At 45.5% G+C, this 21,633-nt stretch overlaps 1 protein-coding gene across 2 annotated transcripts; it reads right to left on the bottom strand.

Annotated features, from left to right (window-relative positions):
• Positions 1–3,873: 3,873 nt before the first annotated feature.
• On the bottom strand, positions 3,874–21,324 carry LOC127577576 (ARL14 effector protein-like). 2 transcript variants are annotated; one of them, XM_052028814.1, is made up of 3 exons: positions 21,216–21,324; positions 12,416–12,552; positions 3,874–4,682 (listed from the first exon to the last, which is right to left on the bottom strand). In XM_052028814.1, exons 1-3 carry the CDS (start codon positions 21,252–21,254, stop codon positions 4,454–4,456), a joined length of 405 nt encoding a protein of 134 aa, XP_051884774.1. In that variant the 5' UTR covers positions 21,255–21,324; the 3' UTR covers positions 3,874–4,453. The 2 variants fall into 2 exon arrangements, with proteins under 2 accessions (XP_051884774.1, XP_051884773.1); XM_052028813.1 differs by having other exon boundaries at positions 21,104–21,252.
• Positions 21,325–21,633: the final 309 nt, after the last annotated feature.

Raw genomic sequence — 21,633 nt, 5'->3', positions numbered from 1 at the left:
CACCGTGCTTTTTCTTTTTGTATATATATTTTTATTCTGAATAAAGTTTATTTTTGAAATTAAAAAAAAACGATACAAACTCAGAACCATCTGACTGAGAGGTGAGAGCGTTATTCCTTGAGCCACGATGAATATGCTCTCTACTCTGGCCAGGTCTTTTGGATGGAAGCCTGTTGGCCCTCTTGAGAGACTCAGTGTGCGTGCTATGGCTTCTAATAGTCACAGAATCCAGGGTCCCCTACACGGCACAGATAAATGGCAGCAAGACCAGCAGCCCCAAGTCAAGTTTATTGATTGCTGAAGCCACACCTCAGTTTAGAGCGTGCTGAATCCAACCCAATAGGATTTCATTCACCGTACAGAAGGCTGTAGCAAAGTCACCCGCTGGGTTTGAGTTAATCCACAGCTGATTGAACCCTGCATTGCCCCAGCTTGCAGCTGCTCCTGTGTTACTGCAGCAGGCCCAAGACAACTGATATCCTGATAACTGATATCGGAGGTCCCGGAACAACAGCTTCCAGGACCTCCAACTTCCTCATGGTTCCCCTCCCACTGGCCTTGTGGAACAACCCAGCCATTCAAAGGTGGCAATGGAAATGATCCACACAAGCCTCACTTTATTCAGTTATGCTCTCTAATCATTTTACTTAAACCATCTAAAGTATCTTTGGTTTCCACTTCCATTAATGGTGGGTCTTTAACAATCATCTCCCAGTTAGGATCTTCTGGACTTTTCATGACTGGGCAGGTGGGAAGAGTTTTGGTGGGGGGGGGACCCAGTGGGAGGAGTGTGTGGATGATGGGCAGATTGAGTAGGGGAAAGAAACTGGGTGATAGGGGACTGGGTTGGATGTGTCCAGGAATACCTGGGTAGATATATCCAGGTCCTTCTACACACACCCAATTGGAGAGCCAGTACAGGCAGAGAGCAAAGTGGCCTCCATCACATCAGTTTGAACCCGGCACATGGAACAGTACAGTACAGCACAGAACAGGCCCTTCGGCCCACAATGTTGTGCCGACATAGCTAATCCCTCCTACCTACAGAATGCCCATATCCCTCTATTTTCCTCTCATTCATGGGCCCATCCAAGCCCCTCTTAAAAGCCCCCAATGAATTTGCCCCCACCACCCTATCAGGCAACGCATTCCAGGCAACCACAACTCTCTCAGTAAAAAACATACCCCTCATGTCTGTTCTGAACCTACCCCTTCTCACCTTAAATGCATGCCCTCTGGTATTGGACCGTTCAATAATGGGAAAAAAATATTGTTTGATTCAATAGTGGTTCTGCACACTCCAGAAATGAAATAATAAACCTGGAGAACTGCAGCCTTTAAAAAGACCATTGTGAATGGTACTCAGAGTGACTTTACCACTCTTCTACCAGAGGAGTTCATGACGCACCTGGCCATGCATTTCAGTCACCCGGGAAAATGATCAACGTCATTCCCTTCTTTACAATTTAGAATGTTATTTAACATTGAAAACTGAGTGTTTAGTTCATGGTCCCACTTACAGGACTCACTGCTGACACAAATACCTTCAGAGCACAGCAGCAATTGCCTTTCCAATCAGCTTCAGTTGTAGTCTCCTCATTTCCACTGGGCTCCTGCTTCATCTACTATCTATTGGTGCTTCTCCTCAGTGTCGGGCAGCCCTCTGGATCCCCTGGGATCTGGGACATGGTCAAGCCTGGTCAAAAACTCATTGATAACCATTCATGCTAGAAAGAATACTCGATTATTTTCCAGACACTCCCTGGTATTCCCACAGATTAACCACTAATCATGTCAAGTAACATGACAGTGCTTTGGTAAAATTATTAAAAATAAAGCTCACCTCCACAAAAAAATACCAAACCTTTTTAAACAATATTCAACTTTTGCATAAAATCCAACACTAAATTCCCCCACATTAGCACAATCAGATTTCAACGACTTCCTATACATTCTTGGGGTAAAGATGATATTCCTAAATTCCTTTCTGGATGTATTGTTTGGAGTTTAATGTTTTGGAGACAATAAAGGGCATAGTCTTTGATAAAAAACCAAAGTAGCTGTGTTCACCCAATGTTATAGCAGAGAGAGCTGGTGTTCCTCTACAGTTACTGTTGCAATAGCAGTGCTGCCAACCATATTCTGTTGAAAAATAAATTGGAAATAAGTTCATTAAAGTGATTAAACTTTCACCAGAAATCTTCACTTCCACTTGTATTCTTGTAACATCAGCAGTCCTTGCCTTGTGGTGATACTAACCCCTGCATCTGGCACCTCCAGTCTTGAAATTTCCAGTGTTCACTTGGTCTATCCTTCATAGCTCAGCATCCATAAAAAACACCAGCTCCTACATCCGGTCTTGCACCAAGTCCTGGTTATCCATCACCTTTGTGCTCATTGAACTAGTCAGGTTCCTAGTCCAGCAACACTGGTTTTACAATTCTCAACATTGTTTTAGGATCCCTCCATTCTTCAGCTACCTTCTCCAGCCCAAGGACCTATCCCATCCTATCTGGGTGTATCACGGCTTGGTAGGGCAACTGCTCTGCCCAGGACCGCAAGAAACTGCAGAGAGTTGTGGACACAGTCCAGCGCATCACGGACACCAGCCTCCCCTCCTTGGACTCTGTCTTTACCTCTCGTTGTCTTGGTGAAGCACCCAGCATAATCAAAGACCCCACCCACCCAGGACATACTCTCTCCTCTCCTATCGGGTAGAAGATTCAGGAGCCTGAGGGCATGTACCACCAGACTTAAGGACAGCTTCTACCCCACTGTGATAAGACTATTGAACGGTTCCCTTATACAATGAGATGGACTATGACCTCACGATCTACCTTGTGACCTTGCACCTTATTGCACTGCACTCTCTCCATAGCTGTGACACTTTACTCTGTACTGTTATTGTTTTTACCTGTACTACCTCAATGCACTCTGTACTACCTCAGTGTAACTGCACTGTGTAATGAATTGACCTGTATGATCGGTATGCAAAACAAGTTTTTCACTGTACCTCAGTACAAGTGACGATAATAAACCAATACCAACCCCATGCTTTTCCAATTTTGGCCTCTTGTACACCTCACCTTGAAAACTATTTACTGTGCAGGACAAGACCATTTGGCCCGACAGTTTCGTGCTGGTGGTTAAGGGGGCAGCAATTTACCATCTTCAGAGCAAAAGGAATGGGCCTTAACACATTCCACAAATGAACAAATTGCTCCACTCTCTTACTTGGGTGTGGGGTTGAAAAGACAGGTAGACATGATCAAGTTCTAAGGCATTGAAGGCTGGTGGATAATAAAACCATAGAACCCTCCAGCACAGAAAGAGGGCCATTCGGCCCTTCTAGTCTGTGCCGAAACCTTATTCCGCTAGTCCCATTGACCTGCACCCAGTCCATAACCCTCCAGACCTCTCCCGTCCATGCATCTATCCAATTTATTCTTAAAACTTAAGAGTGAGCCCGCATTTACCACGTCAGATGGCAGCTCGTTCCACACTCCCACCACTCTGAGTGAAGAAGTTCCCCCTAAACCTTTCCCCTTTCACCCTAAAGCCATGTCCTCTCATACTCATCTCTCCTAATCTAGGTGGAAAGGGCCTACTTGCATTTACTTGTCTATACCCCTCATAATTTTGTAAACCTCTATCAAATCTGCCCTCATTCTTCTGTACTCCAAGGAATAAAGTCCTAACCTGTTCAATCTTTCCCTGTAACTCAACTCCTGAAGACCCGGCAACATTCTAGTAAATCTCCTCTGCACTCTTTCAATCTTACTGATATCCTTCCTATAGAACAAGGTCTGACCAAACTCACTGCAACTTTGATAGCTTCAACTTTTTACATGCAAAATCACTCACAATGCCTCGTTGATGAGGAAATGGTTTATTTGGGCAGAAACTGAAGAAAGATTACATCCTCTTCAGAAGTCAGACAAACAAATAGCATCCAGCAGCCTTATTATGCAACAGTATACCATCACAGAAGGAAACAGCTTTACTTACAGCCAAGGTGGAAGTAATGTAGTCCCGACAATCAAAATACAATTTTCCACTGATTATTTTTTTTGAATTATCCAGTAATTCAAAGTAAACTACTAAAATTAGAAGTTATTGCTTAAAGAAAATTTGAATTCAATAATTCAAATTAATTGACCAAATAGAAGAGCAAGTTAAACTCTTCTAGAAAATATTTGCACTTACAGCACACATAATGTTTAACACTGCTGATCATATATTTAAATTGCTCTAACATTAAAAATTATTAAATATACAAGTATATCTTTTAAGATCTGCAATAGGTTTCCTTTCCCTGGAATGTTCCTTGGATCAAGTGCCAGCCCAATAGCCACACTTTTACAAGGTTACACATTTCCAATTAGTTGTAGAAGAAAATGGCACATTTTAGTTTATAGTTATAAATAAAATCTTTTAAAACCCCCCCACCAACCTAGTTCACATTTTTATTGCGAATTATTTCACCGCCTTCTACTTCAATTTGCTCGTACAACCATTTTCGGTCACAGCGACATTCAAGGCCACACTTTTGGGATCCACAGCTGGGGCAGGGGTAAAAGCAGCCCAAACAATCCTCGTCCAAACAATCACACCGGTCCAGTCCACTAAAGATGAGGAGTCCTTGACTGTCATACACTTTGCTTTTTATGGGCATCGTTTGCCTGCAAGAACAAACAGTGAGTCTGAGCATTCAAGTACACACCAACATAGAGCCATGAACACTGTCTCGTTATTTTTTTCCACTATTTAATTTTATAATTTATATTAATTTTATGTCATTGCACTGATGTTGCAAAACAACACACTTCACGTCATACAAGTTAGTGGTAATAAATGAGTTATAGTCAGAGCACAGAAACAGGCCCTACTGCTCCATGCCGATCAAGATGCCCATCCGAGCTAGTCCCATTTGCTAGTGTTTGACCCATAACCTTCTAAAGCTTTCCTATCCATGTACCTGTCCAATATAATGAGAAATCACTTCATTGTAGAAACAGGAGCCCGGTCCTGCCTTGGGCATCAGCATGGTTAAAGTCTAGTATCTGCCCCTTGCCTACATTTTACTTGACCACACTAAATTGTGGTTCAACATAGCATTTTGCATAACGCAGCATATCACTCACTACAAAAACTGCTCAGAAATACTGAAAGACTACTGCTCTACATTAACAGCCTGATTCAAAAGGAACTAATACCCCAAACTTGAACCTAAAAAAAAGCAAGTCAGATGACCCCTTACGTCTGCTCTGCTATTCCACAAGTTCATGGCTGATCTCAGTTTGGGTCTCAGCAATTTTCTGCCTAATCCCCATAACCTTCAGTTCCTCTGCATCGACAGCTCTGGTTTGGAAAAAATTCCCAGCCCTCTGAGAAAATAAATTGTTCTTCGTCTCAGTCTTAATTGAGCATTCTTTTACTGAGACCTAGTTTTAAATTCTCTGTCAAGCCCCCACAGAATCTTTTATATTTCATTAAGACCACCTCTCATTCTTTTAAAGTCTAGGAAGTATACACCCAATCAACCCAATTTTTCTTCACAAAGCAATTCCAGAAATTAATTTAGTAAACCTTTTCCTCACTGCATCCAATTCAAATATACTTTAAGTCAGCAGCTCACGACTGTAATCTGGTTGTGATCTCACCAATGCCCTATATACTGTAGCAAGACTTCTCTGCTTTCATGTTGCATCCCACTTGCAATAAAGACCATCACACCATTCAACTTGCACTCAAATTACCAAGCTTTCACCATCACTGGCCTATGTGATAACCTACTTGGGGTTTGAAAAGAAACTTCGTGCTGCTGTCTCCAGAGCTTCAATATTCCTTGCATGGTTCAGTTGGTACTGCCCTTGCTGAACTCAGAAAATTTGGGTCCAAGATCCCTTCGGGACAACCGAACAAATCTAGGTTGCATTCCAGTATGGTACTGAGGCATTTCGCTGAGATGGTAAATTGAGCCTCAGGATTGAAAGGAACAACCCTTTCTGACAGCAAATTCCAGACCACAGCTGCGTGGTATATAAACCAAATCCTTGTGTCATCCCAAGTCTTCTGCAGATCATCTTAAATCTGGTTCTCAACCTTCAGCCATTGGAAACAGTTGCTTCTTATTCATTTTGCCTGGATCCTTGAACATTTCCATCAAACTCACTTCTCGGCTTTCTGCTCCCAGTTTGTCTACTCTGTCCACACAGCCGAAGTGATTCACCCCTTGGAGTACTTCTTCCATTCTGCTGAATCTTTTCTGCACCTCCCTGTGGCTTCACCTTCTCAAACATGCAGTTTTGTTCAGCACAGGGCACTAACTAAATGATCCTTGTAGAATCAAAGGACAGAATTCAGCAAGTGGCAAACAAAAAAATCATGTGTTATACCATGAAACTATTCTACAGACGATGCTTACATTATTTTGCACATCAATCGACCCTATAAGTACAAGATACTTTCTTTTGCTGGAATTATATTTCATTCTTTTGCATGTCTTCATCACATCCTGACCGAACTTCAAGCTGATTTCTTCTTTTGCATCCACAGCTGTATGTCAAAATGGCAGTGTTGTGTTGCTGTGCAAAATGAATTTTAAACTTATTGATCACATCTCATTGTTGGCTACACATTGCAGTTATTAACATATGGCTCCTTGAACCTGCTTCACCATTCAATAAGTTCACGGCTGATCTACCTCAACTCCACTTTCTGGTCTTTTCACTATATCCCTTGATTCCATGAGTTTCCAAAGATATATTGATCTTAATCTTGAATATATTTATCAACTAAGCCTCCAGAGCCCTGCAAAGAAAGAATTCCAAAGATACACAGCCCTTTCAATGAAGAAATTTTCCATCTCGATTCCCAGTAGCCAAGCCCTTTACCTGTGACTCTGACCTCTCATTCTAGATTCCCCAGACAGAAGCAGCCTCTCAAGCATCTACCTCAATTCCTCAAAAGGATGTTATATATTTTAATAAGATTACCTCTTTCTTCTATAGAAAATTTCTCTTTGAAGAATTATTTAAATCTTGGAGCTAGTTAGGCTAACTTTATTACTTTAACACACTTTCTTTCTGTATGTCAGAGATGAATCCTAATGCAATATAATAGAATTAAGCTATTTTTGTCCACCACACACATACTCCACCCCTATGTAGATATTGTTTATGACTGACCTTGACCAGAATTCTTCTTCAATTACTTACTTTCATAGACGTTCTTAGCTTAAAACTACAAATTCCTTTAATAATGGAAAAGCACAAGTAATCTTAACCTTTTTACTTCTTTGGTTTATACCAAGAATAATTAACATGGATATCTGCAATGGTTAGTTATGCTTTTTACTCATCTCTCTTCCATTATTTACTATACAGTGAAGGACTAAGAGGAATATCAAGAACATAGAACACTACAGCACAGTACAGGCCCTTCAGCCCACAATGTTGTGCTGATATTTTATCCTGCTCTCAGATCTATCTAACCTTTCCCTCCCAAATGTTAACACTTCCCTCCCATTTCTCTATCATTCATGTGGCTATCTAAGAGTCTCTTAAATGTCCCTAATCTATCTGCCCCCACAACCTCTGCCAGCAGTGCGTTCCACGCACCCACCACTCTGTGTAAAAGAACTTACCTCTGATATCCCCCTTATACCTTCCTTCAATCACCTTAAAATTATGCCCCGTCACGTGAGCCATTTTTTGCCCTGGGTAAAATGCTCCGACTGTCCACTCAATCTATGCCCCTTATCATCTTGTAGACCTCTATCAAGTCACCTCTCATCCCCCTTCTCTGCAAAGACAAAAGCCCTAGCTCACTCAACCTATCCTCATAAAACATGCTCTCCAATCCAATCAGCATCCTGGTAAATCTCCTCTGCACTCTCTCTCTAAAGCTTCCACATCCTTCCTACAATGAAGCGACCAGAATTAAATACAATACTCCAAGTATGGTCTAATCAGAGTTCTAAAGAGCTGCGACATTAGTTGGGGTATTGAGTTCAAGAGCCGCCAGGTAATGAAGGCCAACACTCCATATGCCTTCTCAACAACCCTATCGACCTGCGCAGCAACCTTGAGGGATCTATGGACGTGGACCCCAAGATCCCTCTGTTCCTCCACACTGATAAGAGTCCTGCCATTAACCTTGTATTTTCGATCTTCCAAAGCGTATCATTTCACACTTCTCCGGGTTGAACTCCATCTGCCACTTCTCAACCCTTCTCTGCATCCTATCAATGTCCTGTTGTAACCTACAGCAACCTTCTACACTATCCACAACACCACCAACCTTCGTGTCATCAGCAAACTTACTAACCCACCCTTCCACATCCTCATCCAAGTCGTTTATAAAAATCACAAAGAGCAGGGGTCCCAGAACAGATCCCTGCAGAACACCACTGGTCACCAACCTCCAGGCAGAATACACTCCATCTACCACCACCCTCTTGTGTTCTTTGGGTGAGCCAATTCTGAGTTCACACAACCAAGCTTCTTTGGATCCCTGACTTTCTGAATGAGCCTTCCATGAGGAACCTTATCAAATGCCTTACTAAAATCCATGTACACCACATCCACTGCTCTAACCTTCATCAACATGCTTTGTCACATCCTCAAAGAATTCGATCAGACTCGTGAGGCACGACCTGCCCCTCACAAATCCGTGCTGACTGTCCCTAATCAGCCTATGCTTCTCCAAATGCCCATAAATCCTGTCTCTAAGAATCTTCTCCAGTAATTTGCCCACCACTGAAGTAAGACTCACTGGTCTGTAATTCCCAGGGTTATCCCTACTCCCTTTCTTAAACAAAGGAACAACATTTGCCACCCTCCAACCATCTGGCACTTCTCCTGTGGCCAGTGAGGACGCAAAGATTGTCGCCAAAGGCACAGCAATCTCTTCCCTCACTTCCCGTAATAACCTTGGATATATCTATCCTAATGTTTTTCAAAAGTTCCAGCACATCCCCTTTCCTCAAGTCGACATGCCCTAGTGTATCATCCTCACAAATGTCAAGGTCTCCCTCTCTAATGAATACTGAAGTATTCATTAAGGACCTCCCCTACCTCTTCCAACTTCAGGCACATGTTTCCTCTTTCATCCTTGATCGGTCCTACCCTCACTCTAGTTATTCTCCTATTCTTCACATACATGTAGAACACCTTGGCGTTTTCCTTAATCCTATTTGCCAAGGCCTTCTCATGCCCCCTTCTGGCTCTCCTAAGTCCATTCTTAAGCTCCGCCTCCTGGCTACCTTGTAACTCTCCAGAGCCCTGTCTGATCCTTGCTTTTTAAACCTCAGGTAAGCTTCTTTCTTCCTCTTGACAAGATATTCTACACCTCTTGTCAACCACGGTTCCTTCACTCTACCATCCTTACCCTGCCTCAATGGGACAAACCCATCCGGAAGCCCATGCAAGTACTCCCTAAACGACCTCCACACTTCCACTGTGCACTTCCCCAAGTTCCTGCCTAATAGCATAATAATTCCCCCTCCACCAATTACATACTTTCCCATATCGTCTGCTCCTATCCCTCTCCAAGGCTATGGTAAGGGTCAAGGAGTTATGGTCACTGTCTCCAGAATGCTCTCCCACCGACAGATCTGAAACCTGATCAGGCTCATTGTCTAGTACCAGGTCCAGTATGGCCTGTCACATACTGTGTCAGGAATCCTTCCTGGACACACCGAACAAATTTACCCCATCTATTCCCTTTACGCTAAGGGGTGCCAATCAATATTAGGGAAGTTGAAATCACCCATGACAACAACCCTGTTATTTTTGCACCTCTCCAAAATCTGCCTCCTGATCTGCTCCTCTGTGTCTCTGCTGCTATTAGGGGGTCTGTAAAATCCTCCCAATAGAGTGATCGCTGCTTTTCTGTTTCTGACTTCCACCCACACTGACTCAGTGGACAATCCCTCCAGGACATCCTCCCTCTCTGCAGCTGTGATACTGTCCCTGATTAGCAAAGCCACTCACCCACCCCGGAATATCCAGCAGCCATTCCTGCCCTTGTGACAGCCAAGTCTCCGTAATAGCCACCACATCATAGTTTCACGTACTTATCCATGGTCTAAGTTCATCACTCTTGTTCCTGATACTTCTGTATTAAGGTAGACACAGTTCAGCACATCCAACTGACTGCAATTTTGCCCATTCAAATGCCTGTCCTCCCTCACAGTCTTTCTGCACTCTGCATCTACTTATACACTAAATGCACCAACCTCTGACCTATCACTCTGGCCCCCATCCCCCACCAAACTAGTTTAAACTCTCCCCAACAGCTTTAGCAAACCTGCCCGCAAGAATATTGCTCCCCCTCCAGTTCAGGTATAGCCCATCCCTTTTGTACAGGTCATACCTTCTCCAGAAGAGATCCCAATGATCAACAAATCTGAAACCCTAACCCCTGCACCAACTCGTCAGCCACACATTCATCTGCCAAATCAACCTATTCTTGCCCTCACTGGCTCGTGGCACAGAAAGCAGATAATTCAAAAAAAATTTAAACTGAACAGAGTCATAGAGTAATACAGCACAGAAACAGGCCCTTTGGCCTAACTAGTCCATGCCAACCACAGCATCTTCCCTGCTAGTCCCATTTGCCCACATTCAGCCCATAACCCTCCAAGCCCCTCCCCTCTATGTATCTATCCAAATGCCTCTTAAATGTTGCAGTTGTACCTGCCTCGACCACTTCCTCTGGCAGCTCATTCCAGGTACTCACTACCCTCTATGTAAAGTTACCTCTCAGGTCTCTTTTAAATCTCACCCCTCTTATCTTGTATCTGTGCCCTCTAGTTATGGACGGAACCCCCAACCTTAGGGAAAAGACTATGATCCTCCACCTTATTCATATCCCTCAGGATTTTATAAACTCCTATGAGGTCACCCCCTCATTCTCCTACATTCCAAGGAATAAAGATCAGCATGGCCAACCTCCCCCTATAACTCAGGCCCTCTAGTCCAGGCAGCATCCTAGTAAGTCTCTTCTGCACCCTCTACAGCCTGACAATGTCTTTCCTATAACAGGGTGACCAAAACCGTACACAACACACCAAGGGCAGCCTCACCAGCAACTTATATAACTGCAACACAATGTCCCTACTCCTAAACTCGATGCCCTGACTGAAGGCCAGCGTGCTAAACGCCTTCTTCACCACCCGGTCTACTTGTGCAGCCACTTTCAGTGGGCAGTGCACTTGTACTCCCAGGTCCCTCTGTTCCACAACACTTATCAGTGCCCTGCCATTCACTGTACAAGTCCTACCCTGGTTTGACTGTCCAAAATGCATCACCTCACACTGAGATAAGTTAAAATCCATTTGCCATTCCTCAGCCCATCTCCCTAACTGATTAGAAAGAGTTGCAAGATTTATTTTGGTTACCGTTTTGGAGAAACAATGCAATTTTCTTGCCATTGAGGCTTTCAGCTGACAGTTTAAAAAAAATAAAAAAACATCAGCAGTTTTTTTTATATTTAAAGCTTTTAGTTCAGGTGGCTGCAGATAATACAGAAACTAGTACAGGAATAAGTACACAAATAGCTGCTGGATTAGGAACTCAATTATGAATTATTCCTACTTTATAATATTATGTGCAGAGTTTGAATCATCTGGTTCAAAGTAAAGTGTAACCAGTAAGAACTTTAACAAGTAAACTAGCCTGGTATTTCATTAACCTGGTAGACCTGAAACTGGATTCCAGTGCAATTACGAAGTGCAGTTTGTAAGCAATCTGATATTACACAATTTACTCCAGAATTATGTGGGAAAACTACACAATAGGGATGTTGGTGTGCTTGTGTTTCTGGTAATCTATACAAATCTGTGATTAACAAATCACATGCACTGTGGGTTACAGACCCTTGGGTAGATTTGATGATGACTTTTCAATGATGAGGTTGCTGGTTTTGTGGATACCTTTAGAGAGGGCCAATGATGTAACAGCACGCAGCTGAAACGCTCATGTGCCATGCTGACTCAGAATTTAAACCAAAAATCCCTTATCTTTAAGTGTCCATGAAGGATATCCCCATGGAAAACTGATTTCTGGTATTCTTCTATACATCTTCCCTTTGGAAACTTTTTGTAACCTCTATTGCTATAAAACACAGCATTATTCTCCTACCCATAAGTGGAACCAAGTTTGACAAGGTTTTGTGCTCATTTTTGCAGATTTTTCCCAAATATTCATCCATATTTTTCTCAAAGTCTTACAACTAAAACATTAAAAGCCACCATCTTAACTACCACCAACTTGCAAGACAGAGTTAAATGTCAAAATCCATTCTCTCCTTTCATCACAAGCAGGTCTAGACAAGATCCACTGCAGGCTCAATTATTTACCCACGTCTATCAGTGTGTAAAGTACAAAACACATCAGAAGTATGTTACCTGTCTGCATTAGATTGGCTTGGCTGCTTCGTCTGTAGCTTTCGTTTCTCCCTCCGACTGGTTTCTGGAGTGAACTCTGTTATTTGGCGGCCTGGATTTGCAAACTGTAATGACCTAAGTGCTTTTGTGGTTCGTGCCTAAGGGAATTAAAGAGATCCAAAGGATGTAGATTATTCATACAATGACAGTTTGCTTCTGACCCAAGCTTGTTCCAGAATAGTAAGAGTGGATTGTACTTACTCCTGATTGTCCTCTTCCCTTCCCTTTTCACAGGGAGAGTACCTCTTCAGATCTCTCCTATCCAGATGTTACTGTACACAAAACTTTCCTGACCAATAGCAGACACCATGGCTTTCCAAACTTCCGCCAAACAGTTAAGACATTTGCCCAATAGCAATTAATGGTGTCTCCGGGCCTTTCTCCAGTCTGATTCGTCATTCTTTATGTTACAGCACGATGAATGATAGGAGTCATCTGTGACATTAAATACAAACTACATTCTTACCACTGGGCCATTACAAGGGGCTACAGTTCAATGTGTACTGGAGATGAAGAAGTGTAATTTGCATAATTTATACTACAAGCCCTGACATTATCCTGGCTCCATCCTTCATTTTACATGGTCATGTGCTGTAACACCTTTCTCAAGCTACAGTATGCATTGAACTATGGCCCATTACAATGATTAAGTGGCAAGAATGTGGTTTGAGTTTAATTCTCTGACTGTTGTACATCATCCTCCACTAGTTTGGAAAATGCTAGATGTTAATTATTACCTTAAGTATCGGCGTAGGTCACAAATGCAAAACAACTCCAGGAGAAAGCATGCATTTAAAAATGTTCAGTCTTCTTCTGCCTTAATGAAACTTCAAAAGCAATTTTGTCATCTTAAATTGAAGCAGTAACTATTTCATCAGCTGGGTGGTATTCAGAATTTTAGCTCAACAGTTTACTTTTTGAAAAACACCAGGAAATATTCTCAAACCTAATCCACACAAGATCAGAAGTTGTACTCCAGTGGGAGAAACATTACTGGGACAAGGAATGGCATGGCACAAAAGTCCGCATCTGAGAGGTCTATCCGTGCAAACTGTTCTTGCTTTGCTCTTTGGGATAGAAAGTGCCCACAAACTGCCAATCTTAAATTTATTGGTGTTGGTTTATTATTGTCACATGTACCGAGATACAGCAAAAGGCTTTTGTTTTGTGTGCCATCCAGACAGATCATGCCGTACAAAATTACATTGAGGTAGTAAAAAGAAAAGAAAATGCAAAATATGGTGTTGTAGTTCCAGAGAAAGTGCAGTGCAGGTAGGCAAATAAAGTGCTAGGGCCCGACAAGGTAGATTGGGAGATCAAGAGTTCACTTTTTTAGCATACGAGAAGTCCATTCAAGAGCCTGATAACAGCGGGATAGAAACTATCTGAGTCTGGTGGTATGTGCTCTCAAGCTTTTATATCTTCTGCACAACGGGAGGGAGGAGGAGATAGAATGACAGGGATAGGAAGGGTCTTTGATTATGTTGGCTGCTTTCTCGAGACAGCGGGAAGTGTAGACAGAATCAATGGAGGGGAGGCCGGTTTAAGGCCATCCATCAAAGTGAATTGTTTGTTCAGAATAACATCATCTAATCTTCCATGATCTTTGCTGGGGGCAAATTTCACCAACCACTCTTCTCCACACTCTGTGGTCTTCACATCCACTGTTCTTTTCCAGAAGTCCCAGGGATCAATTCCTGGCTTATTCCCACTTGAGTTGCTAACTCACAGCTCCAGCAACCCAGGGTTCAGTGCTGTGTGGAGTTTGCACATTCTCTGTGCGGGTTTCTCCCAGGTGCTCCAGTTTCCTCCCACATTCCAAAGGCATGCAGGCTGCAAGATTATTTGGAGGCTGTAAGATGCCCCTAGTACACGGGTGAATGGTAAAATCTGGGTGGGATTGATGGGAGGGCGGGGAGAACTAAACAGGATAGAATTAGTGTAGAACTGACACAATGGGCACTGGGTCAGCTGGGAATTTGGCTAAGGACCTGTTTCTTTGCTGTGTGAATCAATAACAGATCAGACACTGAAAAGAGATCGGAACTTTTTGATGGTACAATGAATTACAATGCAACATCTGAAATTCTAAATGAGGGTCCAACTATTCTGAGTTACACAATTCAGAGTCAAAAGATAGCACATTTTGTTGAGTTGCCCAATAACTCTCAAAATGGTGTGGTATGCTATTCCGTCTGTGACACAGTCAATTTTCATATTAGTTTCAAATTCAGTCTGCTCGCCAGCACTAGCTGTATACTTAGTCTGTTCTAGAAGCAATGGATTACTGCAATAATTTAATAATTTGAAAAAGTGTTGAAGACAATTCCAGCCAAATTTTAAAAATATAAACAGAGATAGTCCTTCAAATGTTGCCCTTTTTTTAAAAAAATAAATAACAAGACAGCCGTGAAGAGGAACCATCGCTGCAGCTTTGCAATCATCATTGCCAAGCATGGCTCCCAATCCATTTGAAATATGTTGTACTTCATGACATTCATGCTTTCACTCGGATGACAATGCATTTTTTTCCTCTTCTAATGTAAATTTGGCAGTCATTCAAGCCACAATGGGTCGTTCAAAACCAAAGATGTGCCTGGAGAAAGATGTTCTTCTGCTTGTATTGAAAGTTGCATTATTTTTACAAACTTTACAAATGTGCACTTGCCTGCCAACCTTTTCCCCAGAATAAATCTCTGAGCCGACAATTAGAATGAAGGACAATGCCATTGTCAATGCTGACAATAATCATTTCTAATGCACCTTCATGCTCTTGGGACCCTCGTCCTCATTATGACTGCTAACAGCTATCTATGCTCCTTTAGGAACTGGACACATTTTGAACCCTCCAGCAAGGCCATCCCCAACAAGGGATAACACCAGGTAAAAAGTGAACAGAAAGCAATGAAAAGCATGAGCCAAATAAAAGTGCCAGCTGTTGGTGAAATAAACTCAGCAGTTGAAAATGCAAACAGAAGAGAAGCAAATGTCTTATTGCCCACAAACTTTAAATCTAATAAAAATTGGAGTTTAATTCCAAAAAGACAATACCAACTTTTGCCCGAACCATTAGTATTTGGTGACTTTTGTCACCCAGATAAGTCAATGCAAACAGCTGTCTCTGCCATTTCTCTTCCACAAGGTTACCACTCACCTTCAATCTAATCTTCCTCACTCACTTGTTTCTCTAGCACTCCTTACCCTCCCTTCAAGTTTACCTTCCCCATTGGACCCATCTCCTGCTTGTTTACTTTCCTATGAACTGCTGATGGCCCTCCACTGCCAAATGGCTCCCAATGCAAACACTTCCCTCTTCAGACACAGCACTGCTCCCTCAGCAAACCCTTCTCAAATAAAAACATCCTTTATCTCTGCAAACTACTACTCACTCGCAAGCACCCTTTCTCCCCAGTGACTCAAGGATAGCTTCTATCCCGTTGTTAGACTCTTGAACAGACCTCTCACATGCTAACAGATGAACTCCTGATCTCCCACTTTATTTGTCTACCTGCACTGCACTACCTCTAACTGCATTGTTTTCTTTTTACTACCTCGATGTACTTGTGTATGGAATGATCTGTCTGATGGTACGCAAAGTAACAGTTTTTCCATTGTATCTCGGCACACATGACAATAATAAACCAATACCAAAATCCTCAGAGTTGTTACCACACCAGTAGACATACAGTATAAAACAGCTCATCTGAACTTTATCCATTAGGTTTCCATCCACACATCTGTCACTGAAATGGTTAAAATTGAACTGATAAGTAACAATGTGACTGTGGAAACCAACTCGTGTGTGTCACAGATGAAGGTAGTATTCCAGATAAAGGATCTTGACCCGAAACATCGACCGTTCGTAGATGCTGCCTGACCCGCCGAGTTCCTCCAGCTCCTTTGTGTGTTGCTCTAGATTTCCAGCATTGGCAGTGTCGTGTCTTGCGTTTGTCACAGTTTTGGACACATTTCCACTGTTTAACTGCCTGGGGTCACACTCTCGCCCTAGTCAAGGAATCCCCTTCAAAAACTTCTCATCCAGCTCCCATTATATCTGAACTTGCCCTCCCCCAGGGATCCATCTTTGGGATCCTAAGCAGCACCAAGTTGTTCATGACCTGCATTAACTCTTGGTCTACCCAAACCCCAATTTCCAAGTTCTCATCCTAGAGCCTGTCCATGATCTAACCTATTCTCATACCTACGACTTTCAGAATGACATAGAACATAGAACAGTACAGCACAATACAGGCCCTTCGGCCCGCAATGTTGTGCCGACCTTTAAACCTCACCTAAGACTATCTAACACCTTCCTCCCACATATCCCTCTATTTTAAATTCCTCCATATGCTTACCTAGCAACCTCTTGAACTTGACCAATGTACCTGCCTCCACCACCACCTCAGGCAGCGCATTCCATGCCCCAACCACTCTCTGGGTAAAAAACCTTCCTCTGATATCTCCCTTGAACTTCCCATCCATTACTTTAAAGCCACACCCTCTTGAATTGAGCATTGATGACCTGGGAAAGAGGTGCTGGCTGTCCACTATCTATTCCTCTTAATATTTTGTACACCTCTATCATGTCTCCTCTCATCCTCCTTCTCTCCAAAGAGTAAAGCCCTAGCTCCCTTAGTCTCTCCCTTAGAACTGGGCCTGCATTCTGTCCTTATCATCATAAATATCTATGCTCACAATAGATGTTGAAATCAGATGCTAGCAACTTTCCCTCTTCACTGGTAGTATGATGTGCCCACATTAGTCTTTCAATTTCCGAATCAATCTGTTCCTACTCCTCTGGATTCCTGTACAATGTTACTTCCCTCACTACATTGCATTTACAAATTAAAGAGCAGTCATTTAAAACTGAGGTGCCAAAGAATTTCTTCTTGCAAGGGTAGGGACTCTCTGCAATTTTCTACCCTGCAGCATGTGGGGGCCAGGTCACAGAGTTATTTAAAGAGGTAGACAATGTTTTGTAAAATGAGGATTGCGGGCTATGGGCACTGCTACTGAAGGGACATGGGGACGGATCAGACATGGTCATATCGAACAGTGGGGCAGGCTCAAGGGCCAGGTCGTCTCCTCCTGCTCTTATTTTCAGGTGGTGGTCTTCCATGTTGACACAGTCTTCATTTGTCTATGTCTGAACCTGAGAGGCTATTGCCTCTTACTGCTCAGCCTTTATATTTTCCTTAGTCACCTTTACGAGGAACATTTGAAGGCTCTTGGGCTGTACTCCTTGGCGTTCAGAAAATGAGGGGGGACCTCATAGAAACATTTTGAATGTTAAAAGGCCTGGACAGAGTAGATGTGGAAAAGTTGTTTCCCACGGTAGAGGAGTCCAGTACAAAAGGGCACAACTTCAGGATTGAAGGGCACCCATTCAGAACAGAGATGCGGAGAAATTTCTTTAGCCAGAGAGTGGTGAATCTGTGGAATTTGTTGCCACGGGCGGCTGTGGAGGCAAAGTCATTGGATGTATTTAAGGCAGAGATTGATAGGTATCTGAGTAGCCAGGGCATCAACGGTTATGGTGAAAAAGCAGGGCAGTGGGGCTAAATGGGAGAATGGATCAGCTCATGATAGAATGGCAGAGCAGACTCGATGGGCCGAATGGCCGACTTCTGCTTCTTTGTCTTATGGTCTTAAAGACACATCTGAAGATCCAACTTTTTAAAATCAAACAATTAATCACCCGTCCTAATATGGATGCATTCACTTTGCCTTTATGTCAGTTTCTGTTTTAATCTCCAATGAAATGCCAAACATTTCAAACTGTTGAAGTCACCGTGTGTGGCAAAGACCACACAGCAGTGTCCATCGATGTCAGATTCCAATGGCAACATTTGCGACACTGGCAAAAGTCACTTGATTCAGAAATTGGGAACTAATGTTGGCACATCATACTATTAATTAAGATCAACAGCATTTGATTTTAACTACTAAGGTGGATGTAGATACCCATCACAGCAATAAGGACATAATGCACGGATTTAAAATGCAGGCTCAGGGTTAATTACTTTTGTGTTTTTAATCGGAAAGCACCGGAGTATATCAACCAGTACTCAAAACTGGGAGTGAAAAACATTTCCAAAACTAAGCGATGCTTCTTAAAAAAAAGAAATCAATTTGAATGCTAGTGAATCATTAGTCACAGAATTAGAAGTATACAGCACGGAAACAGGCCCTTTGGCCCAACTTGTCCGTGTCGACCAAGGTGCCTTCTTGAGCTCGTCCCATTTGCCCGTGTTTGGTCCAGATCCCTCTAAACCTTTCCTGTACATGAACCTGTCCAGGTTTCTTTTAAGTGTATTTGTTCTTGCCTCTACCCATTCCTCTGGCAGCTCGTTCCATATACCCACCACCCTCTGAAAAAATTGTCCCAGAGCCGCCTCACACCTTAAACCTAAGCTTTAGACTTCCTTACCCTGGGAAAAACACCATGACCTTATCTACACCCATCATGATATTATACACCACTATAAGATCACTCCTCAGCCTCCATTGCTCCTGGGAAAACAGTCCCAGCCTATCCAGTCTCTCCTTATAACTGTGGCCTAGTCCTGAGAGTAGATGTGCTGGGCCTGGAGAAGGTCCAGAGGAAGCACGGTAGCATAGTGGTTAGCGCGACACTATTACACCACCAGCGATCGGGGTTCGATTCCCGTCGCTGTCTGTAAGGAGTTTGTGCGTTCTCCCGTGTCTGCGTGGGTTTCCTCCGGGTGCTCCGGTTTCCTCCCACATTCCAAAGACGTACGGGTAGAATAACTGGGTTTAAAATGGGCGGTGCGGACTCATTGGGCCGGAAGGGCCTGTTAACACGCTGTAAATAAAAAAAAATTTTAAAAAAAAGTTCACAAGAATGAGCCCAGGAATGAAAGGCTTAATGTATGAGGAGCATTTGATATCACGGGACCTGTACTCAATGGAGTTCAGAAGGATGAAGGGGGGATCCCAATGAAACCTACCAGATACTGAAAGGCCTGGATAGAGTGGACATAGAGAGGATGTTTCCATTAGGAGAGTCCAGGATCCGAGGGCACAACCTCAGAATAAAGGGGCATCCCTTTAAAACTGAGATGAGGAGGAACTTCTTCAGCCAAAGGGTGGTGAACCTGTGGAATTCGTTGCCACGTGGGGCCGTGGAGGCCAATGTATTTAAGGCAAGATCGATAGGTTCTTGATTGGTAAGATGGGTTAAGGGTTACGGGAAGAAGGCAGGAGAATGGTGATGAGAGAAAAAAAATCAGCCATGATTGAATGGCAGAGCAGGCGGACTGAATGGCCTAATTATTCTTCTATATCTTAAGGCGGCAAGAGACTGCAGATGCTGGAATCTGGAGCAACAGACAAAACAGTGAAAAGACTCAGCGGGTCAGGCAGCATCTGTGGAGGGAAATGGACAGTCGACCCTTTGAAGGTCACGACCCAAAACACCAACTGTCCATTTCCCTCCACAGATGCTGCCTGACCCGCTGAGTCCCTCCAGCACTTTGTGGGTTGCTCCTTTATCTTATGGTCTTCCGAGAGCAAGTGGGAAGGAGCAGGGCGTTGGTCCCGGGGGGGCGGGGCCAGGTCCCGGGGGAGGGGGGAGAAGAAGGGGAAGGGCGGGGCACGGTCCCGGGGGGGGGGGGGGGGGGGGAGGAGAGAGAGGAGGGGAAGGGGCGGGGCACGGTCCCCGGGGGGGGAGGAGGGGAAGGGGCGGGGCACGGTCCCGGGGGGGGGAGGAGGGGAAGGGGCGGGGCACGGTCCCCGGGGGGGGAGGAGGAGGGGAAGGGGCGGGGCACGGTCCCCGGGGGGGGGAGGAGGAGGGGAAGGGGCGGGGCACGGTCCCCGGGGGGGGGAGGAGGAGGGGAAGGGGCGGGGCACGGTCCCCGGGGGGGGGAGGAGGAGGGGAAGGGGCGGGGCACGGTCCCCGGGGGGGGGAGGAGGAGGGGAAGGGGCGGGGCACGGTCCCGGGGGGGGGGAGGAGGAGGGGAAGGGGCGGGGCACGGTCCCGGGGGGGGGGGGGCGGGCTGGGGGGAGGAGGGGAAGGGGCGGGGCACGGTCCCCGGGGGGGGGGAGGAGGGGAAGGGGCGGGGCACGGTCCCCGGGGGGGGGGAGGAGGGGAAGGGGCGGGGCACGGTCCCCGGGGGGGGAGGGGCGGGGCACGGTCCCCGGGGGGGAGGAGGAGGGGAAGGGGCGGGGCACGGTCCCCGGGGGGGGGAGGAGGAGGGGAAGGGGCGGGGCACGGTCCCCGGGGGGGGGCTGGGGGGGAAGGGGCGGGGCACGGTCCCCGGGGGGGGGGAGGGGAAGGGGCGGGGCACGGTCCCCGGGGGGGGGGAGGAGGGGAAGGGGCGGGGCACGGTCCCGGGGGGGGGGCTGGGGGGAGGAGGGGAAGGGGCGGGGCACGGTCCCCGGGGGGGGGAAGGGGCGGGGCAAGCATAGCGAATGATGGACCGGCCACCGGCAAGGGGCGAGTCCAGCGACGAGGGGGAGGGGCCAGGCTGCAGGGAAGGGGCGTGGCCTAGTCTGGGGGCGTGGCCATCGCCTCAGGAGGGCCCGGGCCCGGGCCCGAAGCTCGGCGGCCTCCGACGCTGACTGACCGACCCCCTCCCACCGGTCACCCCCGCCCCCCAACGGCCCCAGCTCCGCGACGTACTTCACCTTTCTGCCGGACGCCTGCTGCGCTCGCTGGGCGCGTTTGCCGGCATTGTGGCGGGAGCCGCTGCCCGCCGACGGCGGCCTCTCCCGCTCCATCCGCGCCCGCCCCGCTCACCTGCTTCCGCGGCCTCAGCTCCCCCTTCAGTTTCCGCATTTTGCGGCCCCAGGCGACCGTTGGACGACGCCGCGCTCCAGCTGTCCGACCCGCGGGGGGGGGGCGGGACCAGCGCTGTTAATGACGGCGGGACGCACCAATAGCCATTCAGAGTAGTTGACAGCTCTGATCGCTGATTGGTCCGCCGAACTGCTCATCAACGCACCCACAGCGTGATAAATGAGGGCCACCTATCATCGTGGAAGGCGGGGACTCCTACGGTTGATTGTCAGTTATGCGCACCAATAGTTTTTAAGGGAAGGGAACGCATTACAATGATAGGTTAATAGACCCGTCATTCATGTTCCCAGGCGGGTCTTGAATAGCAGTATAAGTAAACGCCCCTGGAAGGAGGTGGGATTAGTGAATGATTGACACT

Source organism: Pristis pectinata, chromosome 14 (genome assembly GCF_009764475.1).
Source record: "Pristis pectinata isolate sPriPec2 chromosome 14, sPriPec2.1.pri, whole genome shotgun sequence".
NCBI classification, from domain to species: domain Eukaryota; kingdom Metazoa; phylum Chordata; class Chondrichthyes; order Rhinopristiformes; family Pristidae; genus Pristis; species Pristis pectinata.
The sequence above is the reverse complement of the archived record's forward strand: the minus strand, read 5'-3'. Positions and strand labels throughout refer to the sequence as shown.

Excerpts from the sequence above, each read along its gene's own strand:
- LOC127577576 (XM_052028813.1), bottom strand. The coding sequence starts at position 21,196 with ATGGAGCGGGAGAGGCCGCCGTCGGCGGGCAGCGGCTCCCGCCACAAT. Across the intron at positions 12,553-21,103 it reads AGCAGGCGTCCGGCAGAAAG|GCACGAACCACAAAAGCACT; the intron begins GTGAAGTACGTC and ends TAATTCCCTTAG. Across the intron at positions 4,683-12,415 it reads AGCCAATCTAATGCAGACAG|GCAAACGATGCCCATAAAAA; the intron begins GTAACATACTTC and ends TTGTTCTTGCAG.